This window comes from Electrophorus electricus, chromosome 1, assembly GCF_041902795.1.
Source record: "Electrophorus electricus isolate QZ-2024a chromosome 1, ASM4190279v1, whole genome shotgun sequence".
In the NCBI taxonomy this organism is placed as follows: domain Eukaryota; kingdom Metazoa; phylum Chordata; class Actinopteri; order Gymnotiformes; family Gymnotidae; genus Electrophorus; species Electrophorus electricus.
In genome coordinates, this window is record NC_137497.1 from 23,346,839 (window position 1) to 23,372,282 (window position 25,444).

General features: G+C 42.0%; 1 protein-coding gene across 1 annotated transcript; it reads right to left on the bottom strand.

Moving 5' to 3' along the window:
- Positions 1-1,933: 1,933 nt before the first annotated feature.
- Positions 1,934-8,496, bottom strand: LOC118240895 (stonustoxin subunit beta-like). Its single transcript, XM_081712695.1, has 2 exons — positions 4,680-8,496; positions 1,934-4,562 (listed from the first exon to the last, which is right to left on the bottom strand). The coding sequence occupies exons 1-2, from the start codon at positions 4,705-4,707 to the stop codon at positions 4,021-4,023; spliced, it is 570 nt and encodes a 189-aa protein (XP_081568821.1). The 5' UTR covers positions 4,708-8,496; the 3' UTR covers positions 1,934-4,020.
- Between the last annotated feature and the right edge of the window lie 16,948 nt (positions 8,497-25,444).

Genomic DNA, 25,444 nt, shown 5'->3' on the forward strand with positions numbered 1-25,444 from the left:
ACCAAGAGATGGAAAATATTTACTTAGATGGTTCTCCTCAGGTAGAAGAAGAGGCTGGAGAGAGAGAGAGAGAGAGAGAGAGAGAGAGAGAGAGAGGCAACCCAGACTCCAGATGGAAAGAGAGAGAGAGAGAGAGAGAGAGAGAGAGAGGCGACCCAGACTCCAGATGGAAAGAGAGAGAGAGAGAGAGGCGACCCAGACTCCAGATGGAAAGAGAGAGAGAGATAGAGAGGTGACCCAGACTCCAGATGGAAAGAGAGAGAGAGAGAGAGAGAGAGAGAGAGAGACGACCCAGACTCCAGATGGAAAGAGAGAGAGAGAGAGAGAGAGAGAGAGAGAGAGAGAGAAATAGAGGGAGAAGGAGAAAGAGGGTGAGCCGCTTGGGGACCCAAAGTCCAGATGTAAAGAGAGAGAGAGAGAGAGAGAGAGAGAGAGAGAGAGAGAGAGAGAGAGAGGGAGAGAGAGAGGGATAGAGAGAGAGAGAAACGAGAGGGAGGGCCGCACGGGACTACGGATGTAGGGAGAGAGAGGGAGGGGACCAGAACTCCAGATGGAGAAGTGGAGACTCTCTCCCTCCATTCAGAGTCTGTCACAGTGTGACCCTCCCTCCCTCCCTCTCTCTCTCTCTCTCTCTCTCTCTCTCTCTCTCCCTCCCTCCATCAGGAGTCTGGGTCCCAGTGTGCATCTCCCTCTCTCTTGCCAAAGCTTTGATAAAGACATTAACACTAACAACAGATGACAACAACAACATTATAACCGCTTACAATATTAGTAACAACAACAATAATAATAGAACTACAACACACCCAATACCAATACTAATAATAATACCAATAATAATAATAATAATAATAATAATAATAATAATACCAATAATAATACCAATAATAATAATAATACCAATAATAATAATAATACCAATACCAATAATAATAATAATAACTATAATAATAATCATAATAATATCAACAACAATAATAATAATAATAACAGCAGCAACAACAACAACAACAACAACAACAACAATGTCTCTGGTATCTGACGGTCACTCACTGTCCCTCAGACTGTGGCAGGAGTGAACGTACAGCGCTGCCAGTGTGCTGAACTCTTTATATTCACCAACAACATACGGCAGCTTCTCCTCATCAGGGAGATTTTTAAACTCAGGGAATACGTGGCTAATTTTCTTAAAGAATTTAGTTCTAATCTGTCTAAATGTTGTACATTCATTCAGAAAGTGCAGCTTTGTCTGGATCTTATAGTCCTGGCACTGCTGACACAGTCTCTGCTCTTCAGGTAAACAGGACTGTTTATGTCTGCTGGTCTCTATGGCCAGGCGGTGGTCACTGAGTCTGTACTTGGTCAGGGTGGACCTCAGTTTTGGATCAGACAGTGTTCTTAGGTAATCTGCCACGCTGTACTTTTGATTTAGGGCCAGATAACATTTTGATTGAGTTTCCCAATAAGTGATGTTGTTTGTAATTCTGGTGATTCTGATTGGGTTTGCTGTTATTTTCTGGTCCTCAGCATGTGTAGTGTTACTGTGTTAATGCTGAACTGTATTTCCGGACCAGCTGAGTGAGGGCACTGTTCTCTTTGCTCAGCTCTTGGTACTCCAGACCTTTAGAATGATATAAGTTTGGAATTTAACTGCCCTTGTTTCTGTCTTTATTATTAATAGATCTCTGCCCAGCTCTGCCCCGTGTGCTTTGTTTGTGGTGTTCCTGTGCACCTTTAATGATGTTGCTCCACTTAAGAATACAATCATTAGGGACAAAAAATTAGTACCTTGGTATAATGAGCACATGCACAATTTAAATCAAAACACTCTCCTCACATGATGCAGAAAAGATGGTCCATGCATTTATTACATCAAGATTGGACTACTGTAATGCAGTAATATCTGGCGGTAACATTAAGCACTCCAAGTGGATACAAAAGAAAAGGTTTTTATTGGCTCCCAGTGCTCCAGTGCAAAAGAAAAACCACATCCCATCAAAAACATACAAAATTGTTCAAAAAAGGAAAGTTTAGCATTTACAAGGATAAAAGTCCAGCAATCATAAATTCTCCAATATCAATCAACTTCAAAACATCACTCTTGAATTTTCCCTTAAAAACCTAAATATGGAAAAACAGCAAATGAGGTGATGTCACTTCCTGTCTTTGGGCAGGCATATTTTCCATAAAAGTCCCCTTTAACACACTATGGTTTCTTTTCCCTCCAAAACAACATGGAAGTCTCTCCACAAAAATAATCACAGGTAAGTTATTTTTCTCTTAATCTACTTTTGTTTTACCTACTTCAATCAAATATACAAATATTCTGGCTAGATAAACATTATACTTAAACTCTAGTAACATATTATAAGAATAATATTTCATCTCAAATATTTACAATACATTTCTATAATACATTTCACTCATACTGTGTACAACATTTGTATGTGTGTCACTCCAACACTCAGAAAACAGAATGAAAAACCTTTCAGTTTCCAAAGATTTCCACCTTTAATGTGTAGATTTGTACAGAGTTTAACACAGTGAGGTTATGATTCCACAGCATGTGTAACTTGTAGAACAGTATTTATGTCATATGTACAGAAATCAACTGCAGCTCAGTCTATTATTTGAGCATCATTTATTGTGTGTGTGTGAGAGAGAGAGGGAGAGGTTTAGAGTGTCTGTGTGAGTGGTTGTGTGTGTGTGTGTTTGTGTTTGTGTGTGTGTGTGTGTATGTGTGTGTGTGAAAGAGTGAGAGGTATAGAGTGAATGACAGAGAGAGATGTGTAGCGTGTATGTGTGAGAAGTGTGTATGCGTATGAGAGAAAGATACAGGTGTATTTTGTGTGTGTGTGTGTGAGAGAGAGAGAGAGGTGTTTTTTGTGTGTGTGTGTGTGTGTGTGTGTGTGCATACGTTTGTGTAAGACACGTGTGTGTGTGTGTGTGTGTGTGTGTGTGTGTGTGTGTGTGTGTGTGTGTGTGTGTGTGTGTGTGTGTGTGTGTGTGTGTGCATACGTTTGTGTAAGAGACTTGTAGTGTGTGTGTGCGTGTGTGTGTGTGTGTGTCACAGAGATGTACTGTGTGTGTGAGAGAGGTGTGTGTTCGTGTGTGTGTATGACAGACAGGTGTAGTGTGTGTAAGAGACAGAGAAAGCTGTGTAGCGTGTATGTGTGAGAAAGAAGTGTAGTGTGTGTAAGAGTGTGTGTGAGAGAGGTGTGTGTGTATGTTTGTAAGAGAAAGATACAGGTGTATTTTGTAGTATTGTGTGTGTGTGTGTGTGAGCGAGAGAGGTGTTTTTTGTGTGTGTGTGTGTGTGTGTGTGTGTGTGTGTGTGTCAGAGATTTGTACTGTTTGTGTGTGAGAGAGGTGTGTGTGTGTGTGTGTGTGTGTGTGTGTGAGAGAGAGAGAGAGAGAGACAGGTATATTATGTGTGTGTGTGAGAGGCTGTGTGTGTGTGTATGTGAGAGACGTGTAGAGTGCATGTTTGTGTGTGAAAGACAAAGTATGTGTGTGTGCGTGTGAGAGAGAGAGAGGTGGATTGTGTATGCGTTTGTGTGAAAGAAGTGTATTATGTGTGTGTTACGGAGAGATGTACTGTGTGTTTGTGAGTGAGTGGTGTGTGTGAAAGAGTGAGAGGTATAGAGTGTATGACAGAGAGGTGTGTAGCGTGTATGTGTGAGAAGGAAGTGTAGTGTGTGTAAGAGTGTGTATGAGAGAGAGGTGTGTATGTGTGTGAGAAAGATACAGGTGTATTTTGTGGTATTTTGTGTGTGTGTCTGTGTGAGAGAGAGAGACGCACACAAGGGTGTTGTGTGTGTGTGTGTGTGTGTGTGTGTGTGTGTGTGTGTGTGTGTGTGTGTGTGTGTGTGTGTGTGTGTGTGTGTGTGTGTGTGTGTGTGTGTGTGTGTGTGTGTGTGTTTAATACTCAGCAGGCATGTGTGTATGATGTTCACCAGTTGTGTGTGTAGAGGTGTGTGTTTCCCTGCAGACTCAGGTGTTCCTCCAGGACACAGGAGGCTATTCTAGCTCACACACACACACTGAGGAGTCAGAATCCCAAAGCCCAAACCCTGCATAGAGGGGCTCAGTGAATGTGGAGTGGAGTGTGTGTAAGTGTGTGAGTGTGTGTGTGTGAGAGGAGACGCTGTAGAAGGACAGAGTGCCGGCGGGCCAGTCCAGATACACTCCTACTCTGTTGGAGCTGGAGGGGGCAGAGATGGCAGTTCCCTTATTATTGTGCCAGACAGTGCATCTGTTATCAGAGCAGCTCAGCCTCCAGGACTTTATATTACATCCAAACCTACAGTCATAACTGCCTTCTTTCCTGCTGATTCCTTTATATGTCACTGATATTTCAGCCCATCCCCCACTCCACTCAACCTCCCAGTAACAGCATCCAGTCAGACTCTCTCTACACACAACCTGCTCCCAGTATTCAAATCTCTCTGGATGATCAGGATACGACTGCTGCTGCTCCACACGCGTCACCTTTCTGTTCCCCTCAGACAGAGAGAGATGTGTGTGTGCTGTGTTTGGGTCCAGTGTGAGATCACACACATCTGCACACAAGAAGAGACATTAGAGGAGAGATCACAAATAGTGTGTGTGTGTGTGTGTGTGTGTGTGTGTGTGTGTGTGTGTGTGTGTGTGTGTGTGTGTGTACATTTACTTCTTACATTTTCTTAGTCCTGGTTTGATTCTCATCTCCCCTGCGCGCTCCACCCTAAAGAAACACACACACACACACACACACACACAGATAATAGTTCTGTCTCTCTCTCTCTCTCTCTCTCTCTCTCTCGGTCTCACACAGATAATAGTTATGTCTCTCTATAACTCTCTCTCTCTGTCTCTCTCACACTTACAGATAATAGTTATGTCTCTCTCTCTCTCTCTGTCTCACACACAGTTAATAGTTCTGTCTCTCTATCTCACACATAACAGTTCTGTCTGTCTCTCTCTCTCTCCCTCTCTCACACACACACACACACACACACACACACACACAGATAATAGTTCTGTCTCTCTCTGTCTCTCTCTCTATCTCACACAGATAATAGTTCTGTCTCTCTTTCTCTCTCTCACTCTCTCTAACACAGTTATTAGTTCTCTCTCTCCGTCTCACACAACAGTTCTGTCTCTCTCTCTCTCTCTCTCTCACAGAGATAATAGTTCTGTCTCTCTCGCTTTCTCTCTCTCTCTCACACACACACAGATAATAGTTGTCACTCTCTCTTTCAGATAATAGTTCTGTCTCTCTCTCTCTCTCTCACACACAGATAATAGTTCTGTCGCTCTCTCTCCCTCTCTCTCTTTCTCTCTCTCTCTCTCTCGGGCTCACACAGATAATAGTTCTGTCTCTCTCTCTCTCTCTCTCTCTCACACACACAGATAATAGTTCTCTCTCTCTCTCTCTCACACACGGATAATAGTTCTCTCTCTCTCACACACGCAGATAATAGTTCTGTCTCTCTCTCTCTCTCACACACAGATAATAGTTCTGTCGCTCTCTCTCTCTCTCTCTCTCTCTCACAAACACACAGATAATAGTTCTGTCTCTCTCTCTCTCTCACACGGATAATAGTTCTGTCTCTCTCTCTCTCTCTCTGACACGGATAATAGTTCTCTCTCTCTCTCTCTCACACACAAAGATAATAGTCCTATCTCTCTCTCTCTCTCACACGGATAATAGTTCTGTCTCTCTCTCTCTCTCTCTCTCACACACAGATAATAGTTCTGTCTCTCTCTCACACACACAGAAAATAGTTCTCTCTCTCTCACAGATAATAGTTCTGTCTCTCTCTCTCTCTCTCACACACACACACACAGACAATAGTTCTGTCTCTCTCTCTTTCTCACTTTCTCACACACAGATAATAGTTCTGTTTCTCTCTCTCTCACACAGATAATAGTTCTGTCTCTCTCTCTCTCTCTCTATCTCACACAAGTTCTCTCTCTCTCTGTGTCTCACACACACAGATGGTAGTTCTGTCTCTCTTTCTCTCTCTCCATCTCACACACAGATAATAGTTCTGTCTCTTTCTCACACACACACAGATAATAGTTCTGTCTCGCTCTCACACAGATAATAGTTCTGTCTCTCTCTCTCTCTCTCACACACACACAGATAATAGTTCTGTCTCTCTCTCACTCTCTCTCTCGGTCTCACACAACAGTTCTGTCTCTCTCTCTCACACAGATAATAGTTCTGTCTCTCTTTCTCACACACACAGGTAATAGTTCTGTCTCTCTTTCACACAGATAATAGTTCTGTCTCTCTCTCTCTCTATCTCTCTCTCTCTCTGTCTCACACACAGTTAATAGTTCTGTCTCTCCCTCTCTCTCTCTGTCTCACACACAGATAATAGTTGTCGCTCTTTCTCTCTCTCGCACAGATAATAGTTCTGTCTCTCTCTCTCTGTCTCTCTCTCTCTATCTCACACACAGATAATAGTTCTGTCTCTCTCTCTCTCTCTCTCTCTCTCGCTCACACAGATAATAGTTGTCTCTTTCTCTCCCACACACACAGATAATAGTTCTGTCTCTCTCTCTTTCCCTCTATCTCACACACACACAGTTATTAGTTCTCTCTCTCTCTCACAGAGAAATATAATAGTTCTGTCTCTCTCTCTGTCTCACACACAGATAATAGTTCTGTCTCTCTCTCTGTCTCTCAATCTCACACAGATAATAGTTCTGTCTCTCTCTCTCTCTCTCTCTCTCTCCATCTCGCTCACACAGATAATAGTTCTGTCTCTCTCTAACACAAATAATAGTTCTGTCTCTCTCTCTCTCTCTCTCTGTCTCACACACAGATAATAGTTCTGTCTCTCTCTCTCTCTCTCTCTCTGTCTCACACAGATAATAGTTGTCGCTCTTTCTCTCTCTCGCAGATAATAGTTCTGTCTCTCTCTCTTTCTCACACACAGATAATAGTTCTGTTTCTCTCTCTCTCACACAGATAATAGTTCTGTCTCTCTCTCTCTCTCTCTATCTCACACAAGTTCTCTCTCTCTCTGTGTCTCACACACACAGATGGTAGTTCTGTCTCTCTTTCTCTCTCTCCATCTCACACACAGATAATAGTTCTGTCTCTTTCTCACACACACACAGATAATAGTTCTGTCTCTCTCTCTCACACACACACAGATAATAGTTCTGTCTCTCTCTCTCTCACACACAGATAATAGTTCTGTCTCTCTCTCACACAGATAATAGTTCTGTCTCTCTCTCTCACACACACAGATAATAGTTCTGTCTCTCTCTCTCACACAGATAATAGTTCTGTCTCTCTCTCTCTCTCTCTTTCACACACAGATAATAGTTCTGCCTCTCTCTCTCTCTCTCTCTCTCACACAGATAAGAGTTCTGTCTCTCTCTCTCTCTCGGTCTCACACAACAGTTCTGTCTCTCTCTCTCACACACACACAGATAATAGTTCTGTCTCTCTCTCTCTCACACACAGATAATAGTTCTGTCTCTCTCTCACACAGATAATAGTTCTGTCTCTCTCTCTCTCACACACACAGATAATAGTTCTGTCGGTCTCTCTCATTTTCTCTCTCACACACAGGTAATAGTTCTGTCTCTCTTTCACACAGATAATAGTTCTCTCTCTCTCTCTCTCTGTCTCACACACAGATAATAGTTCTGTCTCTTTCTCACACACACAGATAATAGTTATGTCTCTCTCTCTCTCTCACACACAGATAATAGTTCTGTCTCTCTCTCTCACACACAGAAAATAGTTCTGTCTCTCTCTCACACAGATAATAGTTCTGTCTCTCTCTCTCTCTCTCACACACACAGATATAGTTCTGTCTCTCTCTCTCTCTCTCTCACACAGATAATAGTTCTGTCTCTCTCTCTCTCTCTCACACACACAGATATAGTTCTGTCTCTCTCTCTCTCTCTCACACACAGATAATAGTTCTCTCTCTCTCTTTCTCACACACAGATAATAGTTCTGTCTCTCTCTCTCTCTGTCTCACACACAGATAATAGTTCTGTCTCTCTATCTCTCACACATATAACAGTTCTGTCTCTCTCTTTGTCTCTCTCTCTCTTTCTCTCTCTCACACACAGGTAATAGTTCTCTCTCTCTCACACACACACACACAGATAATAGTTCTTTCTCTTTCTCACACACACACAGATAATAGTTATGTCTCTCTCTCTCTCTCTCTCTCTCACACAGATAAGTTCTGTCTCTCTCTCTCACACACAGAAAATAGTTCTGTCTCTCTCTCTCACACACAGAAAATAGTTCTGTCTCTCTCTCTCACACAGATAATAGTTCTGTCTCTCTCTCACAGATAATAGTTCTGTCTCTCTCTCTCACACACAGATAATAGTTCTGTCTCTCTCTCTCTCACACACAGATAATAGTTCTGTCTCTCTCTCACACAGATAATAGTTCTGTCTCTCTCTCTCTCTCTCTCTCACACACACAGATAATAGTTCTGTCTCTCTCTCTCACAGATAATAGTTCTGTCTCTCTTTCTCTCTCTTTCACACACACAGATAATAGTTCTGTCTCTCTCTCTCTCTCTCTCTCTCTCTCACACAGATAAGAGTTCTGTCTCTCTCTCTCTCTCGGTCTCACACAACAGTTCTGTCTCTCTCTCTATCTCACACAGATAATAGTTCTGTCTCTCTTTCTCACACACACAGATAATAGTTCTGTCGGTCTCTCTCATTTTCTCTCTCTCACACACAGGTAATAGTTCTGTCTCTCTTTCACACAGATAATAGTTCTGTCTCTCTCTGTCTCTCTCTCTCTCTGTCTCACACACAGATAATAGTTCTGTCTTTCTCTCACAGATAATAGTTCTGTCTCTCTCTCTCACACACACACAGATAATAGTTCTGTCTCTCTCTCTCTCACACACAGATAATAGTTCTGTCTCTCTCTCACACAGATAATAGTTCTGTCTCTCTCTCTCTCTCACACACACAGATAATAGTTCTGTCTCTCTCTCTCACACAGATAATAGTTCTGCCTCTCTCTCTCTCTCTCACACAGATAAGAGTTCTGTCTCTCTCTCTCTCTCGGTCTCACACAACAGTTCTGTCTCTCTCTCTCACACACACACAGATAATAGTTCTGTCTCTCTCTCTCTCACACACAGATAATAGTTCTGTCTCTCTCTCACACAGATAATAGTTCTGCCTCTCTCTCTCTCTCTCTCTCTCTCTCTCTCACACAGATAAGAGTTCTGTCTCTCACACAGATAATAGTTCTCTCTCTCTCTCTCTCTCTCTCTCACACACACAGATAATAGTTCTGTCTCTCTCTCTCACACAGATAATAGTTCTGTCTCTCTCTCACACAGATAATAGTTCTGTCTCTCTCTCTCTCTCACACACAGATAATAGTTCTGTCTCTCTCTCTCACACAGATAATAGTTCTGCCTCTCTCTCTCTCTCTCTCTCTCTCTCACACAGATAAGAGTTCTGTCTATCACACAGATAATAGTTCTCTCTCTCTCTCTCTCTCTCTGTCTCACACACAGATAATAGTTCTGTCTCTTTCTCACACACACAGATAATAGTTATGTCTCTCTCTCTCTCTCTCACACACAGATAATAGTTCTGTCTCTCTCTCACACACAGAAAATAGTTCTGTCTCTCTCTCACACAGATAATAGTTCTGTCTCTCTCTCTCTCACACACACAGATATAGTTCTGTCTCTCTCTCTCTCTCTCTCTCACACACACACAGGTAATAGTTCTGTCTCTCTCTCACACAGATAATAGTTCTGTCGGTCTCTCTCATTTTCTCTCTCTCACACACAGGTAATAGTTCTGTCTCTCTTTCACACAGATAATAGTTCTGTCTCTCTCTCTCTCTCTCTCTCTCTCTGTCTCACACACAGATAATAGTTGTGTCTCTCTCTCTCTCTCTCTCTCTCTCACACACAGATAATAGTTGTCGCTCTTTCTCTCTCTCGCACAGATAATAGTTCTGTCTCTCCCTCTCTCACACACACACAGATAATAGTTCTGTCTCTCTCTCTCTCTCTCTCTCTCTCTCTCTCACACACAGATAATAGTTCTGTCTCTCTCATACAGATAATAGTTCTGTCTCTCTCTCTCTCACACACACAGATAATAGTTCTGTCGCTCTCTCTCTCTTTCTCACACACAGATAATAGTTCTGTCTCTCTCTCTCTCTCTCTCACACAGATAAGAGTTCTGTCTCTCTCTCTCTCTCTCTCTCTGTCTCACACAACAGTTCTGTCTCTCTCTCTCTATCTCACACAGATAATAGTTCTGTCTCTATTTCTCACACACACAGATAATAGTTCTGTCTCTCTCTCTCACTCTCTCACACAGATAATAGTTCTGTCTATCTCTCTCTCTCACACACAGATAATAGTTCTGTCTCTCTCTCTCTCACACACAGATAATAGTTCTGTCTCTCTCTCTCTCACACACAGATAATAGTTCTGTCTCTCTCTCTCTCTCTCACACACACAGATAATAGTTCTGTCTCTCTCTCTCACACAGATAATAGTTCTGTCTCTCTCTCTCTCTCTCACACACACAGATATAGTTCTGTCTCTCTCTCTCTCTCTCTCTCTCTCACACACACACAGGTAATAGTTCTGTCTCTCTCTCACACAGATAATAGTTCTGTCTCTCTTTCTCACACACAGATAATAGTTCTGTCGGTCTCTCTCATTTTCTCTCTCTCACACACAGGTAATAGTTCTGTCTCTCTTTCACACAGATAATAGTTCTGTCTCTCTCTCTCTCTCTCTCTCTCTGTCTCACACACAGATAATAGTTGTGTCTCTCTCTCTCTCTCTCTCTCACACACAGATAATAGTTGTCGCTCTTTCTCTCTCTCGCACAGACAATAGTTCTGTCTCTCCCTCTCTCACACACACACAGATAATAGTTCTGTCTCTCTCTCTCTCTCTCTCTCTCTCTCACACACAGATAATAGTTCTGTCTCTCTCATACAGATAATAGTTCTGTCTCTCTCTCTCTCACACACACAGATAATAGTTCTGTCGCTCTCTCTCTCTTTCTCACACACAGATAATAGTTCTGTCTCTCTCTCTCTCTCTCACACAGATAAGAGTTCTGTCTCTCTCTCTCTCTCTCTCTGTCTCACACAACAGTTCTGTCTCTCTCTCTCTATCTCACACAGATAATAGTTCTGTCTCTATTTCTCACACACACAGATAATAGTTCTGTCTCTCTCTCTCACTCTCTCACACAGATAATAGTTCTGTCTCTCTCTCTCTCTCACACACAGATAATAGTTCTGTCTCTCTCTCTCTCACACACAGATAATAGTTCTGTCTCTCTCTCACACAGATAATAGTTCTGTCTCTCTCTCTCTCACACACAGATAATAGTTCTGTCTCTCTCTCTCTCTCTCACACACACAGATAATAGTTCTGTCTCTCTCTCTCACACAGATAATAGTTCTGTCTCTCTCTCTCTCTCGGTCTCACACAACAGTTCTGTCTCTCTTTCTCACACACACAGATAATAGTTCTGTCGGTCTCTCTCATTTTCTCTCTCTCACACACAGGTAATAGTTCTGTCTCTCTTTCACACAGATAATAGTTCTGTCTCTCTCTGTCTCTCTCTCTCTCTGTCTCACACACAGATAATAGTTCTGTCTTTCTCTCACAGATAATAGTTCTGTCTCTCTCTCTCACACACACACAGATAATAGTTCTGTCTCTCTCTCACACACAGATAATAGTTCTGTCTCTCTCTCACACAGATAATAGTTCTGTCTCTCTCTCTCTCTCACAAACACAGATAATAGTTCTGTCTCTCACACAGATAATAGTTCTGCCTCTCTCTCTCTCTCTCTCTCTCTCTCTCACACAGATAAGAGTTCTGTCTCTCTCTCTCTCTCGGTCTCACACAACAGTTCTGTCTCTCTCTCTCACACACACACAGATAATAGTTCTGTCTCTCTCTCTCTCACACACAGATAATAGTTCTGTCTCTCTCTCTCTCTCACACACAGATAATAGTTCTGTCGGTCTCTCTCATTTTCTCTCTCTCACACACAGGTAATAGTTCTGTCTCTCTTTCACACAGATAATAGTTCTCTCTCTCTCTCTCTCTCTCTGTCTCACACACAGATAATAGTTCTGTCTCTTTCTCACACACACAGATAATAGTTATGTCTCTCTCTCTCTCTATCTCTCTCACACACAGATAATAGTTCTGTCTCTCTCTCTCACACACAGAAAATAGTTCTGTCTCTCTCTCACACAGATAATAGTTCTGTCTCTCTCTCTCTCTCTCTCTCTCTCACACACACAGATATAGTTCTGTCTCTCTCTCTCTCACACAGATAAGAGTTCTGTCTCTCTCTCTCTCTCTCTCTCTCGGTCTCACACAACAGTTCTGTCTCTCTCTCTATCTCACACAGATAATAGTTCTGTCTCTCTTTCTCACACACAGATAATAGTTCTGTCGGTCTCTCTCATTTTCTCTCTCTCACACAGGTAATAGTTCTGTCTCTCTTTCACACAGATAATAGTTCTGTCTCTCTCTCTCTCTCTCTCTGTCTCACACACAGATAATAGTTGTGTCTCTCTCTCTCTCTCTCTCTCTCTCTCTCTCTCTCTCTCTCAAACACAGATAATAGTTCTGTCGCTCTCTCTCTCTCTCTCTCTCACACACACAGATAATAGTTCTGTCTCTCTCTCTCTCTCTCACACGGATAATAGTTCTGACTCTCTCTATCTCTCTCTCTCTCTCACACACACAGATAATAGTTCTGTCTCTCTCTCTCACACACAGAAAATAGTTCTGTCTCTCTCTCACACAGATAATAGTTCTGTCTCTCTCTCTCTCTCTCTCTCTCTCACACACACAGATATAGTTCTGTCTCTCTCTCTCTCACACAGATAAGAGTTCTGTCTCTCTCTCTCTCTCTCTCTCTCGGTCTCACACAACAGTTCTGTCTCTCTCTCTATCTCACACAGATAATAGTTCTGTCTCTCTTTCTCACACACAGATAATAGTTCTGTCTCTCTCTCTCTCTCTCACACACACAGATAATAGTTCTGTCTCTCTCTCTCACACAGATAATAGTTCTGTCTCTCTCTCTCTCTCTCTCACACACACAGATATAGTTCTGTCTCTCTCTCTCTCTCTCTCTCTCACACACACACAGGTAATAGTTCTGTCTCTCTCTCACACAGATAATAGTTCTGTCTCTCTTTCTCACACACAGATAATAGTTCTGTCGGTCTCTCTCATTTTCTCTCTCTCACACACAGGTAATAGTTCTGTCTCTCTTTCACACAGATAATAGTTCTGTCTCTCTCTCTCTCTCTCTCTCTCTGTCTCACACACAGATAATAGTTGTGTCTCTCTCTCTCTCTCTCTCTCTCTCACACACAGATAATAGTTGTCGCTCTTTCTCTCTCTCGCACAGATAATAGTTCTGTCTCTCCCTCTCTCACACACACACAGATAATAGTTCTGTCTCTCTCTCTCTCTCTCTCTCTCTCTCACACACAGATAATAGTTCTGTCTCTCTCATACAGATAATAGTTCTGTCTCTCTCTCTCTCACACACACAGATAATAGTTCTGTCGCTCTCTCTCTCTTTCTCACACACAGATAATAGTTCTGTCTCTCTCTCTCTCTCTCTCACACAGATAATAGTTCTGTCTCTATTTCTCACACACACAGATAATAGTTCTGTCTCTCTCTCTCACTCTCTCACACAGATAATAGTTCTGTCTCTCTCTCTCTCTCACACACAGATAATAGTTCTGTCTCTCTCTCTCTCACACACAGATAATAGTTCTGTCTCTCTCTCTCTCACACACAGATAATAGTTCTGTCTCTCTCTCTCTCACACACAGATAATAGTTCTGTCTCTCTCTCTCTCTCTCACACACACAGATAATAGTTCTGTCTCTCTCTCTCACACAGATAATAGTTCTGTCTCTCTCTCTCTCTCGGTCTCACACAACAGTTCTGTCTCTCTTTCTCACACACACAGATAATAGTTCTGTCGGTCTCTCTCATTTTCTCTCTCTCACACACAGGTAATAGTTCTGTCTCTCTTTCACACAGATAATAGTTCTGTCTCTCTCTGTCTCTCTCTCTCTCTGTCTCACACACAGATAATAGTTCTGTCTTTCTCTCACAGATAATAGTTCTGTCTCTCTCTCTCACACACACACAGATAATAGTTCTGTCTCTCTCTCACACACAGATAATAGTTCTGTCTCTCTCTCACACAGATAATAGTTCTGTCTCTCTCTCTCTCTCACAAACACAGATAATAGTTCTGTCTCTCTCACACAGATAATAGTTCTGCCTCTCTCTCTCTCTCACACACACAGATAATAGTTCTGTCGGTCTCTCTCATTTTCTCTCTCTCACACACAGGTAATAGTTCTGTCTCTCTTTCACACAGATAATAGTTCTCTCTCTCTCTCTCTCTCTCTGTCTCACACACAGATAATAGTTCTGTCTCTTTCTCACACACACAGATAATAGTTATGTCTCTCTCTCTCTCTATCTCTCTCACACACAGATAATAGTTCTGTCTCTCTCTCTCACACACAGAAAATAGTTCTGTCTCTCTCTCACACAGATAATAGTTCTGTCTCTCTCTCTCTCTCTCTCTCTCTCACACACACAGATATAGTTCTGTCTCTCTCTCTCTCACACAGATAAGAGTTCTGTCTCTCTCTCTCTCTCTCTCTCTCGGTCTCACACAACAGTTCTGTCTCTCTCTCTATCTCACACAGATAATAGTTCTGTCTCTCTTTCTCACACACAGATAATAGTTCTGTCGGTCTCTCTCATTTTCTCTCTCTCACACAGGTAATAGTTCTGTCTCTCTTTCACACAGATAATAGTTCTGTCTCTCTCTCTCTCTCTCTCTCTGTCTCACACACAGATAATAGTTGTGTCTCTCTCTCTCTCTCTCTCTCTCTCTCTCTCTCTCTCAAACACAGATAATAGTTGTCGCTCTTTCTCTCTCTCGCACAGATAATAGTTCTGTCTCTCCCTCTCTCACACACACACAGATAATAGTTCTGTCTCTCTCTCTCTCTCTCTCTCTCTCTCTCTCTCACACACAGATAATAGTTCTGTCTCTCTCACACAGATAATAGTTCTGTCTCTATTTCTCACACACACAGATAATAGTTCTGTCTCTCTCTCTCTCTCTCTCTCTCACACAGATAAGAGTTCTGTCTCTCTCTCTCTCTCGGTCTCACACAACAGTTCTGTCTCTCTCTCTATCTCATACAGATAATAGTTCTGTCTCTCTTTCTCACACACAGATAATAGTTCTGTCGGTCTCTCTCATTTTCTCTCTCTCACACACAGGTAATAGTTCTGTCTCTCTTTCACACAGATAATAGTTCTGTCTCTCTCTCTCTCTCTCTCTCTCTCTCTCTCTCTCTGTCTCACACACAGATAATAGTTGTGTCTCTCTCTCTCTCTCTCTCTCACACACAGATAATAGTTGTCGCTCTTTCTCTCTCTCGCACAGATAATAGTTCTGTCTCTCCCTCTCTCACACACACATAGATAATAGTTCTGTCTCTCTCTCTCTCTCTCTCTCTCTCTCTCTCTCACACACACAGATAATAGTTCTGTCTCTCTCTCTTTCCCTCTATCTCTCTCACACACACACACAGTTATTAGTTCTCTCTCTCTCTCTCACAGAGAAATATAATAGTTCTGTCTCTCTCTCTCTCACACACAGATAATAGTTCTCTCTCTCTCTTTCTCTCTCTCACACACAGATAATAGTTCTGTTGCTCTTTCTCTTGCACAGATAATAGTTGTCTTTCTCTCTCTCTCTCTCTCTCTCTCACACACAGATAATAGTTCTGTCTCTCTCTCACACAGATAATAGTTCTCTCTCTCTCTCTTTCTCTGTCTCAGATAATAGTTCTGTCTGTCTCTCTCTCTTTCTCTCTCTCACACAGGTAATAGTTCTGTCTCTCTCTATTTCTCTCTCACACACAGATAATAGTTCTCTCTCTCTCTCTCACAGATAATAGTTCTCTCTCTCTCTTTCTCACACACAGATAATAGTTCTGTCTCTCTCTCTCTGTCTCACACACAGATAATAGTTCTGTCTCTCTATCTCTCACACATATAACAGTTCTGTCTCTCTCTCTCTGTCTCTCTCTCTCTTTCTCTCTCTCACACACAGGTAATAGTTCTCTCTCTCTCTCTCACACACACACACAGATAATAGTTCTTTCTCTTTCTCACACACACACAGATAATAGTTATGTCTCTCTCTCTCTCACACAGATAAGTTCTGTCTCTCTCTCTCACACACAGAAAATAGTTCTGTCTCTCTCTCTCACACACAGAAAATAGTTCTGTCTCTCTCTCTCTCACACAGATAATAGTTCTGTCTCTCTCTCACAGATAATAGTTCTGTCTCTCTCTCTCTCTCTCTCTCTGTCTCACACACAGATAATAGTTGTGTGTCTCTCTCTCTCTCTCTCTCTCTCTAACACAGATAAGAGTTCTGTCTCTCTCTCTCTCTCTCTCTCTCTCAGTCTCACACAACAGTTCTGTCTCTCTCTCTATCTCACACAGATAATAGTTCTGTCTCTCTCTCTCTCACACACAGATAATAGTTCTGTCTCTCTCTCTCTCTCTCTCTCACACACAGATAATAGTTCTGTCTCTCTCACACAGATAATAGTTCTGTCTCTCTCTCTCTCTCACACACACAGATAATAGTTCTGTCTCTCTCTCTCTCTCTCTCTCACACAGATAAGAGTTCTGTCTCTCTCTCTCTCTCTCTCTGTCTCACACAACAGTTCTGTCTCTCTCTCTCTATCTCACACAGATAATAGTTCTGTCTCTATTTCTCACACACACAGATAATAGTTCTGTCTCTCTCTCTCTCTCTCTCACACAGATAAGAGTTCTGTCTCTCTCTCTCTCGGTCTCACACAACAGTTCTGTCTCTCTCTCTATCTCACACAGATAAGAGTTCTGTCTCTCTCTCTCTCTCGGTCTCACACAACAGTTCTGTCTCTCTCTCTATCTCACACAGATAATAGTTCTGTCTCTCTTTCTCACACACAGATAATAGTTCTGTCGGTCTCTCTCATTTTCTCTCTCTCACACACAGGTAATAGTTCTGTCTCTCTTTCACACAGATAATAGTTCTGTCTCTCTCTCTCTCTCTCTCTCTCTCTCTCTCTGTCTCACACACAGATAATAGTTGTCGCTCTTTCTCTCTCGCACAGATAATAGTTCTGTCTCTCCCTCGCACACACACACAGATAATAGTTCTGTCTCTCTCTCTCTCTCTCTCTCTCTCTCTCTCTCTCAAACACAGATAATAGTTCTGTCTCTCTCACACAGATAATAGTTCTGTCTCTCTCTCTCACACACACAGATAATAGTTCTGTCGCTCTCTCTCTCTCTTTCTCACACACACAGATAATAGTTCTGTCTCTCTCTCTCTCTCTCTCTCTCTCTCTCTAACACAGATAAGAGTTCTGTCTCTCTCTCTCTCTCTCTCTCTCTCAGTCTCACACAACAGTTCTGTCTCTCTCTCTATCTCACACAGATAATAGTTCTGTCTCTCTCTCTCTCACACACAGATAATAGTTCTCTCTCTCTCTTTCTCTCTCTCACACACAGATAATAGTTCTCTCTCTCTCTTTCTCTCTCTCACACACAGATAATAGTTCTGTTGCTCTTTCTCTTGCACAGATAATAGTTGTCTCTCTCTCTCTCTCTCTCTCTCTCTCTCTCACACACAGATAATAGTTCTGTCTCTCTCTCACACAGATAATAGTTCTCTCTCTCTCTCTCTTTCTCTGTCTCAGATAATAGTTCTGTCTGTCTCTCTCTCTTTCTCTCTCTCACACAGATAATAGTTCTGTCTCTCTCTCTCTCTCACACACACAGATAATAGTTCTGTCGCTCTCTCTCTCTCTTTCTCACAAACACAGATAATAGTTCTGTCTCTCTCTCTCTCTCTCTCTCTCTCAGTCTCACACAACAGTTCTGTCTCTCTCTCTCTATCTCACACAGATAATAGTTCTGTCTCTATTTCTCACACACACAGATAATAGTTCTGTCTCTCTCTCTCTCTCACACAGATAAGAGTTCTGTCTCTCTCTCTCTCTCGGTCTCACACAACAGTTCTGTCTCTCTCTCTATCTCACACAGATAATAGTTCTGTCTCTCTTTCTCACACACAGATAATAGTTCTGTCGGTCTCTCTCATTTTCTCTCTCTCACACACAGGTAATAGTTCTGTCTCTCTTTCACACAGATAATAGTTCTGTCTCTCTCTCTCTCTCTCTCTCTCTCTCTCTCTCTCTCTCTCTGTCTCACACACAGATAATAGTTGTGTCTCTCTCTCTCTCTCTCTCTCTCACACACAGATAATAGTTGTCGCTCTTTCTCTCTCTCGCACAGATAATAGTTCTGTCTCTCCCTCTCTCACACACACATAGATAATAGTTCTGTCTCTCTCTCTCTCTCTCTCTCTCTCTCTCTCACACACACAGATAATAGTTCTGTCTCTCTCTCTTTCCCTCTATCTCTCTCACACACACACACAGTTATTAGTTCTCTCTCTCTCTCTCACAGAGAAATATAATAGTTCTGTCTCTCTCTCTCTCACACACAGATAATAGTTCTCTCTCTCTCTTTCTCTCTCTCACACACAGATAATAGTTCTGTTGCTCTTTCTCTTGCACAGATAATAGTTGTCTCTCTCTCTCTCTCTCTCTCTCTCTCTCACACACAGATAATAGTTCTGTCTCTCTCTCACACAGATAATAGTTCTCTCTCTCTCTCTTTCTCTGTCTCAGATAATAGTTCTGTCTGTCTCTCTCTCTTTCTCTCTCTCACACAGGTAATAGTTCTGTCTCTCTCTATTTCTCTCTCACACACAGATAATAGTTCTCTCTCTCTCTCTCACAGATAATAGTTCTCTCTCTCTCTTTCTCACACACAGATAATAGTTCTGTCTCTCTCTCTCTGTCTCACACACAGATAATAGTTCTGTCTCTCTATCTCTCACACATATAACAGTTCTGTCTCTCTCTCTCTGTCTCTCTCTCTCTTTCTCTCTCTCACACACAGGTAATAGTTCTCTCTCTCTCTCTCACACACACACACAGATAATAGTTCTTTCTCTTTCTCACACACACACAGATAATAGTTATGTCTCTCTCTCTCTCACACAGATAAGTTCTGTCTCTCTCTCTCACACACAGAAAATAGTTCTGTCTCTCTCTCTCACACACAGAAAATAGTTCTGTCTCTCTCTCTCTCACACAGATAATAGTTCTGTCTCTCTCTCACAGATAATAGTTCTGTCTCTCTCTCTCTCTCTCTCTCTGTCTCACACACAGATAATAGTTGTGTGTCTCTCTCTCTCTCTCTCTCTCTCTAACACAGATAAGAGTTCTGTCTCTCTCTCTCTCTCTCTCTCTCTCAGTCTCACACAACAGTTCTGTCTCTCTCTCTATCTCACACAGATAATAGTTCTGTCTCTCTCTCTCTCACACACAGATAATAGTTCTGTCTCTCTCTCTCTCTCTCTCACACACAGATAATAGTTCTGTCTCTCTCACACAGATAATAGTTCTGTCTCTCTCTCTCTCTCACACACACAGATAATAGTTCTGTCTCTCTCTCTCTCTCTCTCTCTCTCACACAGATAAGAGTTCTGTCTCTCTCTCTCTCTCTCTGTCTCACACAACAGTTCTGTCTCTCTCTCTCTATCTCACACAGATAATAGTTCTGTCTCTATTTCTCACACACACAGATAATAGTTCTGTCTCTCTCTCTCTCTCTTTCACACAGATAAGAGTTCTGTCTCTCTCTCTCTCTGTCTCACACAACAGTTCTGTCTCTCTCTCTCTATCTCACACAGATAATAGTTCTGTCTCTATTTCTCACACACACAGATAATAGTTCTGTCTCTCTCTCTCTCTCTTTCACACAGATAAGAGTTCTGTCTCTCTCTCTCTCGGTCTCACACAACAGTTCTGTCTCTCTCTCTATCTCACACAGATAAGAGTTCTGTCTCTCTCTCTCTCTCGGTCTCACACAACAGTTCTGTCTCTCTCTCTATCTCACACAGATAATAGTTCTGTCTCTCTTTCTCACACACAGATAATAGTTCTGTCGGTCTCTCTCATTTTCTCTCTCTCACACACAGGTAATAGTTCTGTCTCTCTTTCACACAGATAATAGTTCTGTCTCTCTCTCTCTCTCTCTCTCTCTCTCTCTCTGTCTCACACACAGATAATAGTTGTCGCTCTTTCTCTCTCGCACAGATAATAGTTCTGTCTCTCCCTCGCACACACACACAGATAATAGTTCTGTCTCTCTCTCTCTCTCTCTCTCTCTCTCTCTCAAACACAGATAATAGTTCTGTCTCTCTCACACAGATAATAGTTCTGTCTCTCTCTCTCACACACACAGATAATAGTTCTGTCGCTCTCTCTCTCTCTTTCTCACACACACAGATAATAGTTCTGTCTCTCTCTCTCTCTCTCTCTCTCTCTCTAACACAGATAAGAGTTCTGTCTCTCTCTCTCTCTCTCTCTCTCTCAGTCTCACACAACAGTTCTGTCTCTCTCTCTATCTCACACAGATAATAGTTCTGTCTCTCTCTCTCTCACACACAGATAATAGTTCTCTCTCTCTCTTTCTCTCTCTCACACACAGATAATAGTTCTCTCTCTCTCTTTCTCTCTCTCACACACAGATAATAGTTCTGTTGCTCTTTCTCTTGCACAGATAATAGTTGTCTCTCTCTCTCTCTCTCTCTCTCTCTCACACACAGATAATAGTTCTGTCTCTCTCTCACACAGATAATAGTTCTCTCTCTCTCTCTCTTTCTCTGTCTCAGATAATAGTTCTGTCTGTCTCTCTCTCTCACACACACAGATAATAGTTCTGTCGCTCTCTCTCTCGCTTTCTCACAAACACAGATAATAGTTCTGTCTCTCTCTCTCTCTCACACACACAGATAATAGTTCTGTCGCTCTCTCTCTCTCTTTCTCACAAACACAGATAATAGTTCTGTCTCTCTCTCTCTCTCTCTCTCTCTCAGTCTCACACAACAGTTCTGTCTCTCTCTCTCTATCTCACACAGATAATAGTTCTGTCTCTATTTCTCACACACACAGATAATAGTTCTGTCTCTCTCTCTCTCTCACACAGATAAGAGTTCTGTCTCTCTCTCTCTCTCGGTCTCACACAACAGTTCTGTCTCTCTCTCTATCTCACACAGATAATAGTTCTGTCTCTCTTTCTCACACACAGATAATAGTTCTGTCGGTCTCTCTCATTTTCTCTCACTCACACACAGGTAATAGTTCTGTCTCTCTTTCACACAGATAATAGTTCTGTCTCTCTCTCTCTCTCTCTCTCTCTGTCTCACACACAGATAATAGTTGTGTCTCTCTCTCTCTCTCTCTCTCACACACAGATAATAGTTGTCGCTCTTTCTCTCTCTCGCACAGATAATAGTTCTGTCTCTCCCTCTCTCACACACACATAGATAATAGTTCTGTCTCTCTCTCTCTCTCTCTCTCTCTCTCTCTCTCTCTCTCTCTCACACACAGATAATAGTTCTGTCTCTTTCTCTCACACACACACAGATAATAGTTCTGTCTCTCTCTGTCTTTCCCTCTATCTCTCTCACACACACACACAGTTATTAGTTCTCTCTCTCTCTCTCACAGAGAAATATAATAGTTCTGTCTCTCTCTCTCACACACAGATAATAGTTCTCTCTCTCTTTCTCTCTCTCACACACAGATAATAGTTCTGTTGCTCTTTCTCTTGCACAGATAATAGTTGTCTCTCTCTCTCTCTCTCTCACACACAGATAATAGTTCTGTCTCTCTCTCACACAGATAATAGTTCTCTCTCTCTCTCTTTCTGTCTCAGATAATAGTTCTGTCTGTCTCTCTCTCTTTCTCTCTCTCACACAGGTAATAGTTCTGTCTCTCTCTATTTCTCTCTCTCACACACAGATAATAGTTCTCTCTCTCTCAGATAATAGTTCTCTCTCTCTCTTTCTCACACACAGATAATAGTTCTGTCTCTCTCTCTCTCTGTCTCACACACAGATAATAGTTCTGTCTCTCTATCTCTCACACATATAACAGTTCTGTCTCTCTCTCTCTGTCTCTCTCTCTCTTTCTCTCTCTCACACACAGGTAATAGTTCTCTCTCTCTCTCTCTCACACACACACACAGATAATAGTTCTTTCTCTTTCTCACACACACACAGATAATAGTTATGTCTCTCTCTCTCTCTCTCTCTCTCTCTCTCTCACACAGATAAGTTCTGTCTCTCTCTCTCACACACAGAAAATAGTTCTGTCTCTCTCTCTCACACAGATAATAGTTCTGTCTCTCTCTCACACAAATAATAGTTCTGTCTCTCTTTCTCTGTCTTTCACACACACAGATAATAGTTCTGTCTCTCTCTCTCTCTCTCACACACACACAGATAATAGTTCTGTCTCACACAGATAATAGTTCTGTCTCTCTTTCTCTCTCTTTCACACACACAGATAATAGTTCTGTCTCTCTCTCTCTCTCTCTCACACAGATAAGAGTTCTGTCTCTCTCTCTCTCTCGGTCTCACACAACAGTTCTGTCTCTCTCTCTATCTCACACAGATAATAGTTCTGTCTCTCTTTCTCACACACAGATAATAGTTCTGTCGGTCTCTCTCATTTTCTCTCTCTCACACACAGGTAATAGTTCTGTCTCTCTTTCACACAGATAATAGTTCTGTCTCTCTCTCTCTCTCTCTCTCTCTCTCTCTCTGTCTCACACACAGATAATAGTTGTCGCTCTTTCTCTCTCGCACAGATAATAGTTCTGTCTCTCCCTCGCACACACACACAGATAATAGTTCTGTCTCTCTCTCTCTCTCTCTCTCTCTCTCTCTCTCAAACACAGATAATAGTTCTGTCTCTCTCACACAGATAATAGTTCTGTCTCTCTCTCTCACACACACAGATAATAGTTCTGTCGCTCTCTCTCTCTCTTTCTCACACACACAGATAATAGTTCTGTCTCTCTCTCTCTCTCTCTCTCTCTAACACAGATAAGAGTTCTGTCTCTCTCTCTCTCTCTCTCTCTCTCAGTCTCACACAACAGTTCTGTCTCTCTCTCTATCTCACACAGATAATAGTTCTGTCTCTCTCTCTCTCACACACAGATAATAGTTCTCTCTCTCTTTCTCTCTCTCACACACAGATAATAGTTCTCTCTCTCTCTTTCTCTCTCTCACACACAGATAATAGTTCTGTTGCTCTTTCTCTTGCACAGATAATAGTTGTCTCTCTCTCTCTCTCTCTCTCTCTCACACACAGATAATAGTTCTGTCTCTCTCTCACACAGATAATAGTTCTCTCTCTCTCTCTCTTTCTCTGTCTCAGATAATAGTTCTGTCTGTCTCTCTCTCTTTCTCTCTCTCACACAGATAATAGTTCTGTCTCTCTCTCTCTCTCACACACACAGATAATAGTTCTGTCGCTCTCTCTCTCTCTTTCTCACAAACACAGATAATAGTTCTGTCTCTCTCTCTCTCTCTCTCTCTCTCTCTCAGTCTCACACAACAGTTCTGTCTCTCTCTCTCTATCTCACACAGATAATAGTTCTGTCTCTATTTCTCACACACACAGATAATAGTTCTGTCTCTCTCTCTCTCTCACACAGATAAGAGTTCTGTCTCTCTCTCTCTCTCGGTCTCACACAACAGTTCTGTCTCTCTCTCTATCTCACACAGATAATAGTTCTGTCTCTCTTTCTCACACACAGATAATAGTTCTGTCGGTCTCTCTCATTTTCTCTCTCTCACACACAGGTAATAGTTCTGTCTCTCTTTCACACAGATAATAGTTCTGTCTCTCTCTCTCTCTCTCTCTCTCTGTCTCACACACAGATAATAGTTGTGTCTCTCTCTCTCTCTCTCACACACAGATAATAGTTGTCGCTCTTTCTCTCTCTCGCACAGATAATAGTTCTGTCTCTCCCTCTCTCACACACACATAGATAATAGTTCTGTCTCTCTCTCTCTCTCTCTCTCTCTCTCTCACACACAGATAATAGTTCTGTCTCTTTCTCTCACACACACACAGATAATAGTTCTGTCTCTCTCTGTCTTTCCCTCTATCTCTCTCACACACACACACAGTTATTAGTTCTCTCTCTCTCTCTCACAGAGAAATATAATAGTTCTGTCTCTCTCTCTCTCACACACAGATAATAGTTCTCTCTCTCTTTCTCTCTCTCACACACAGATAATAGTTCTGTTGCTCTTTCTCTTGCACAGATAATAGTTGTCTCTCTCTCTCTCTCTCTCTTACACACAGATAATAGTTCTGTCTCTCTCTCACACAGATAATAGTTCTCTCTCTCTCTCTTTCTGTCTCAGATAATAGTTCTGTCTGTCTCTCTCTCTTTCTCTCTCTCACACAGGTAATAGTTCTGTCTCTCTCTATTTCTCTCTCTCACACACAGATAATAGTTCTCTCTCTCTCACAGATAATAGTTCTCTCTCTCTCTTTCTCACACACAGATAATAGTTCTGTCTCTCTCTCTCTGTCTCACACACAGATAATAGTTCTGTCTCTCTATCTCTCACACATATAACAGTTCTGTCTCTCTCTCTCTGTCTCTCTCTCACTTTCTCTCTCTCACACACAGGTAATAGTTCTCTCTCTCTCTCTCACACACACACAGATAATAGTTCTTTCTCTTTCTCACACACACACAGATAATAGTTATGTCTCTCTCTCTCTCTCTCTCTCTCTCTCTCTCACACAGATAAGTTCTGTCTCTCTCTCTCACACACAGAAAATAGTTCTGTCTCTCTCTCTCACACACAGAAAATAGTTCTGTCTCTCTCTCTCTCACACAGATAATAGTTCTGTCTCTCTCTCACAGATAATAGTTCTGTTTGTCTCTCTCTCTTTCTCTCTCTCACACAGATAATAGTTCTGTCTCTCTCTCTCTCTCACACACACAGATAATAGTTCTGTCGCTCTCTCTCTCTCTTTCTCACAAACACAGATAATAGTTCTGTCTCTCTCTCTCTCTCTCTCTCTCTCAGTCTCACACAACAGTTCTGTCTCTCTCTCTCTATCTCACACAGATAATAGTTCTGTCTCTATTTCTCACACACACAGATAATAGTTCTGTCTCTCTCTCTCTCTCTCACACAGATAAGAGTTCTGTCTCTCTCTCTCTCTCGGTCTCACACAACAGTTCTGTCTCTCTCTCTATCTCACACAGATAATAGTTCTGTCTCTCTTTCTCACACACAGATAATAGTTCTGTCGGTCTCTCTCATTTTCTCTCTCTCACACACAGGTAATAGTTCTGTCTCTCTTTCACACAGATAATAGTTCTGTCTCTCTCTCTCTCTCTCTCTCTCTGTCTC

Excerpts from the sequence above, each read along its gene's own strand:
- LOC118240895 (XM_081712695.1), bottom strand. The coding sequence starts at position 4,707 with ATGAGAATCAAACCAGGACTAAGAAAAT. Across the intron at positions 4,563-4,679 it reads CAAACCAGGACTAAGAAAAT|ATGTGTGTGATCTCACACTG; the intron begins GTAAGAAGTAAA and ends TCTTGTGTGCAG.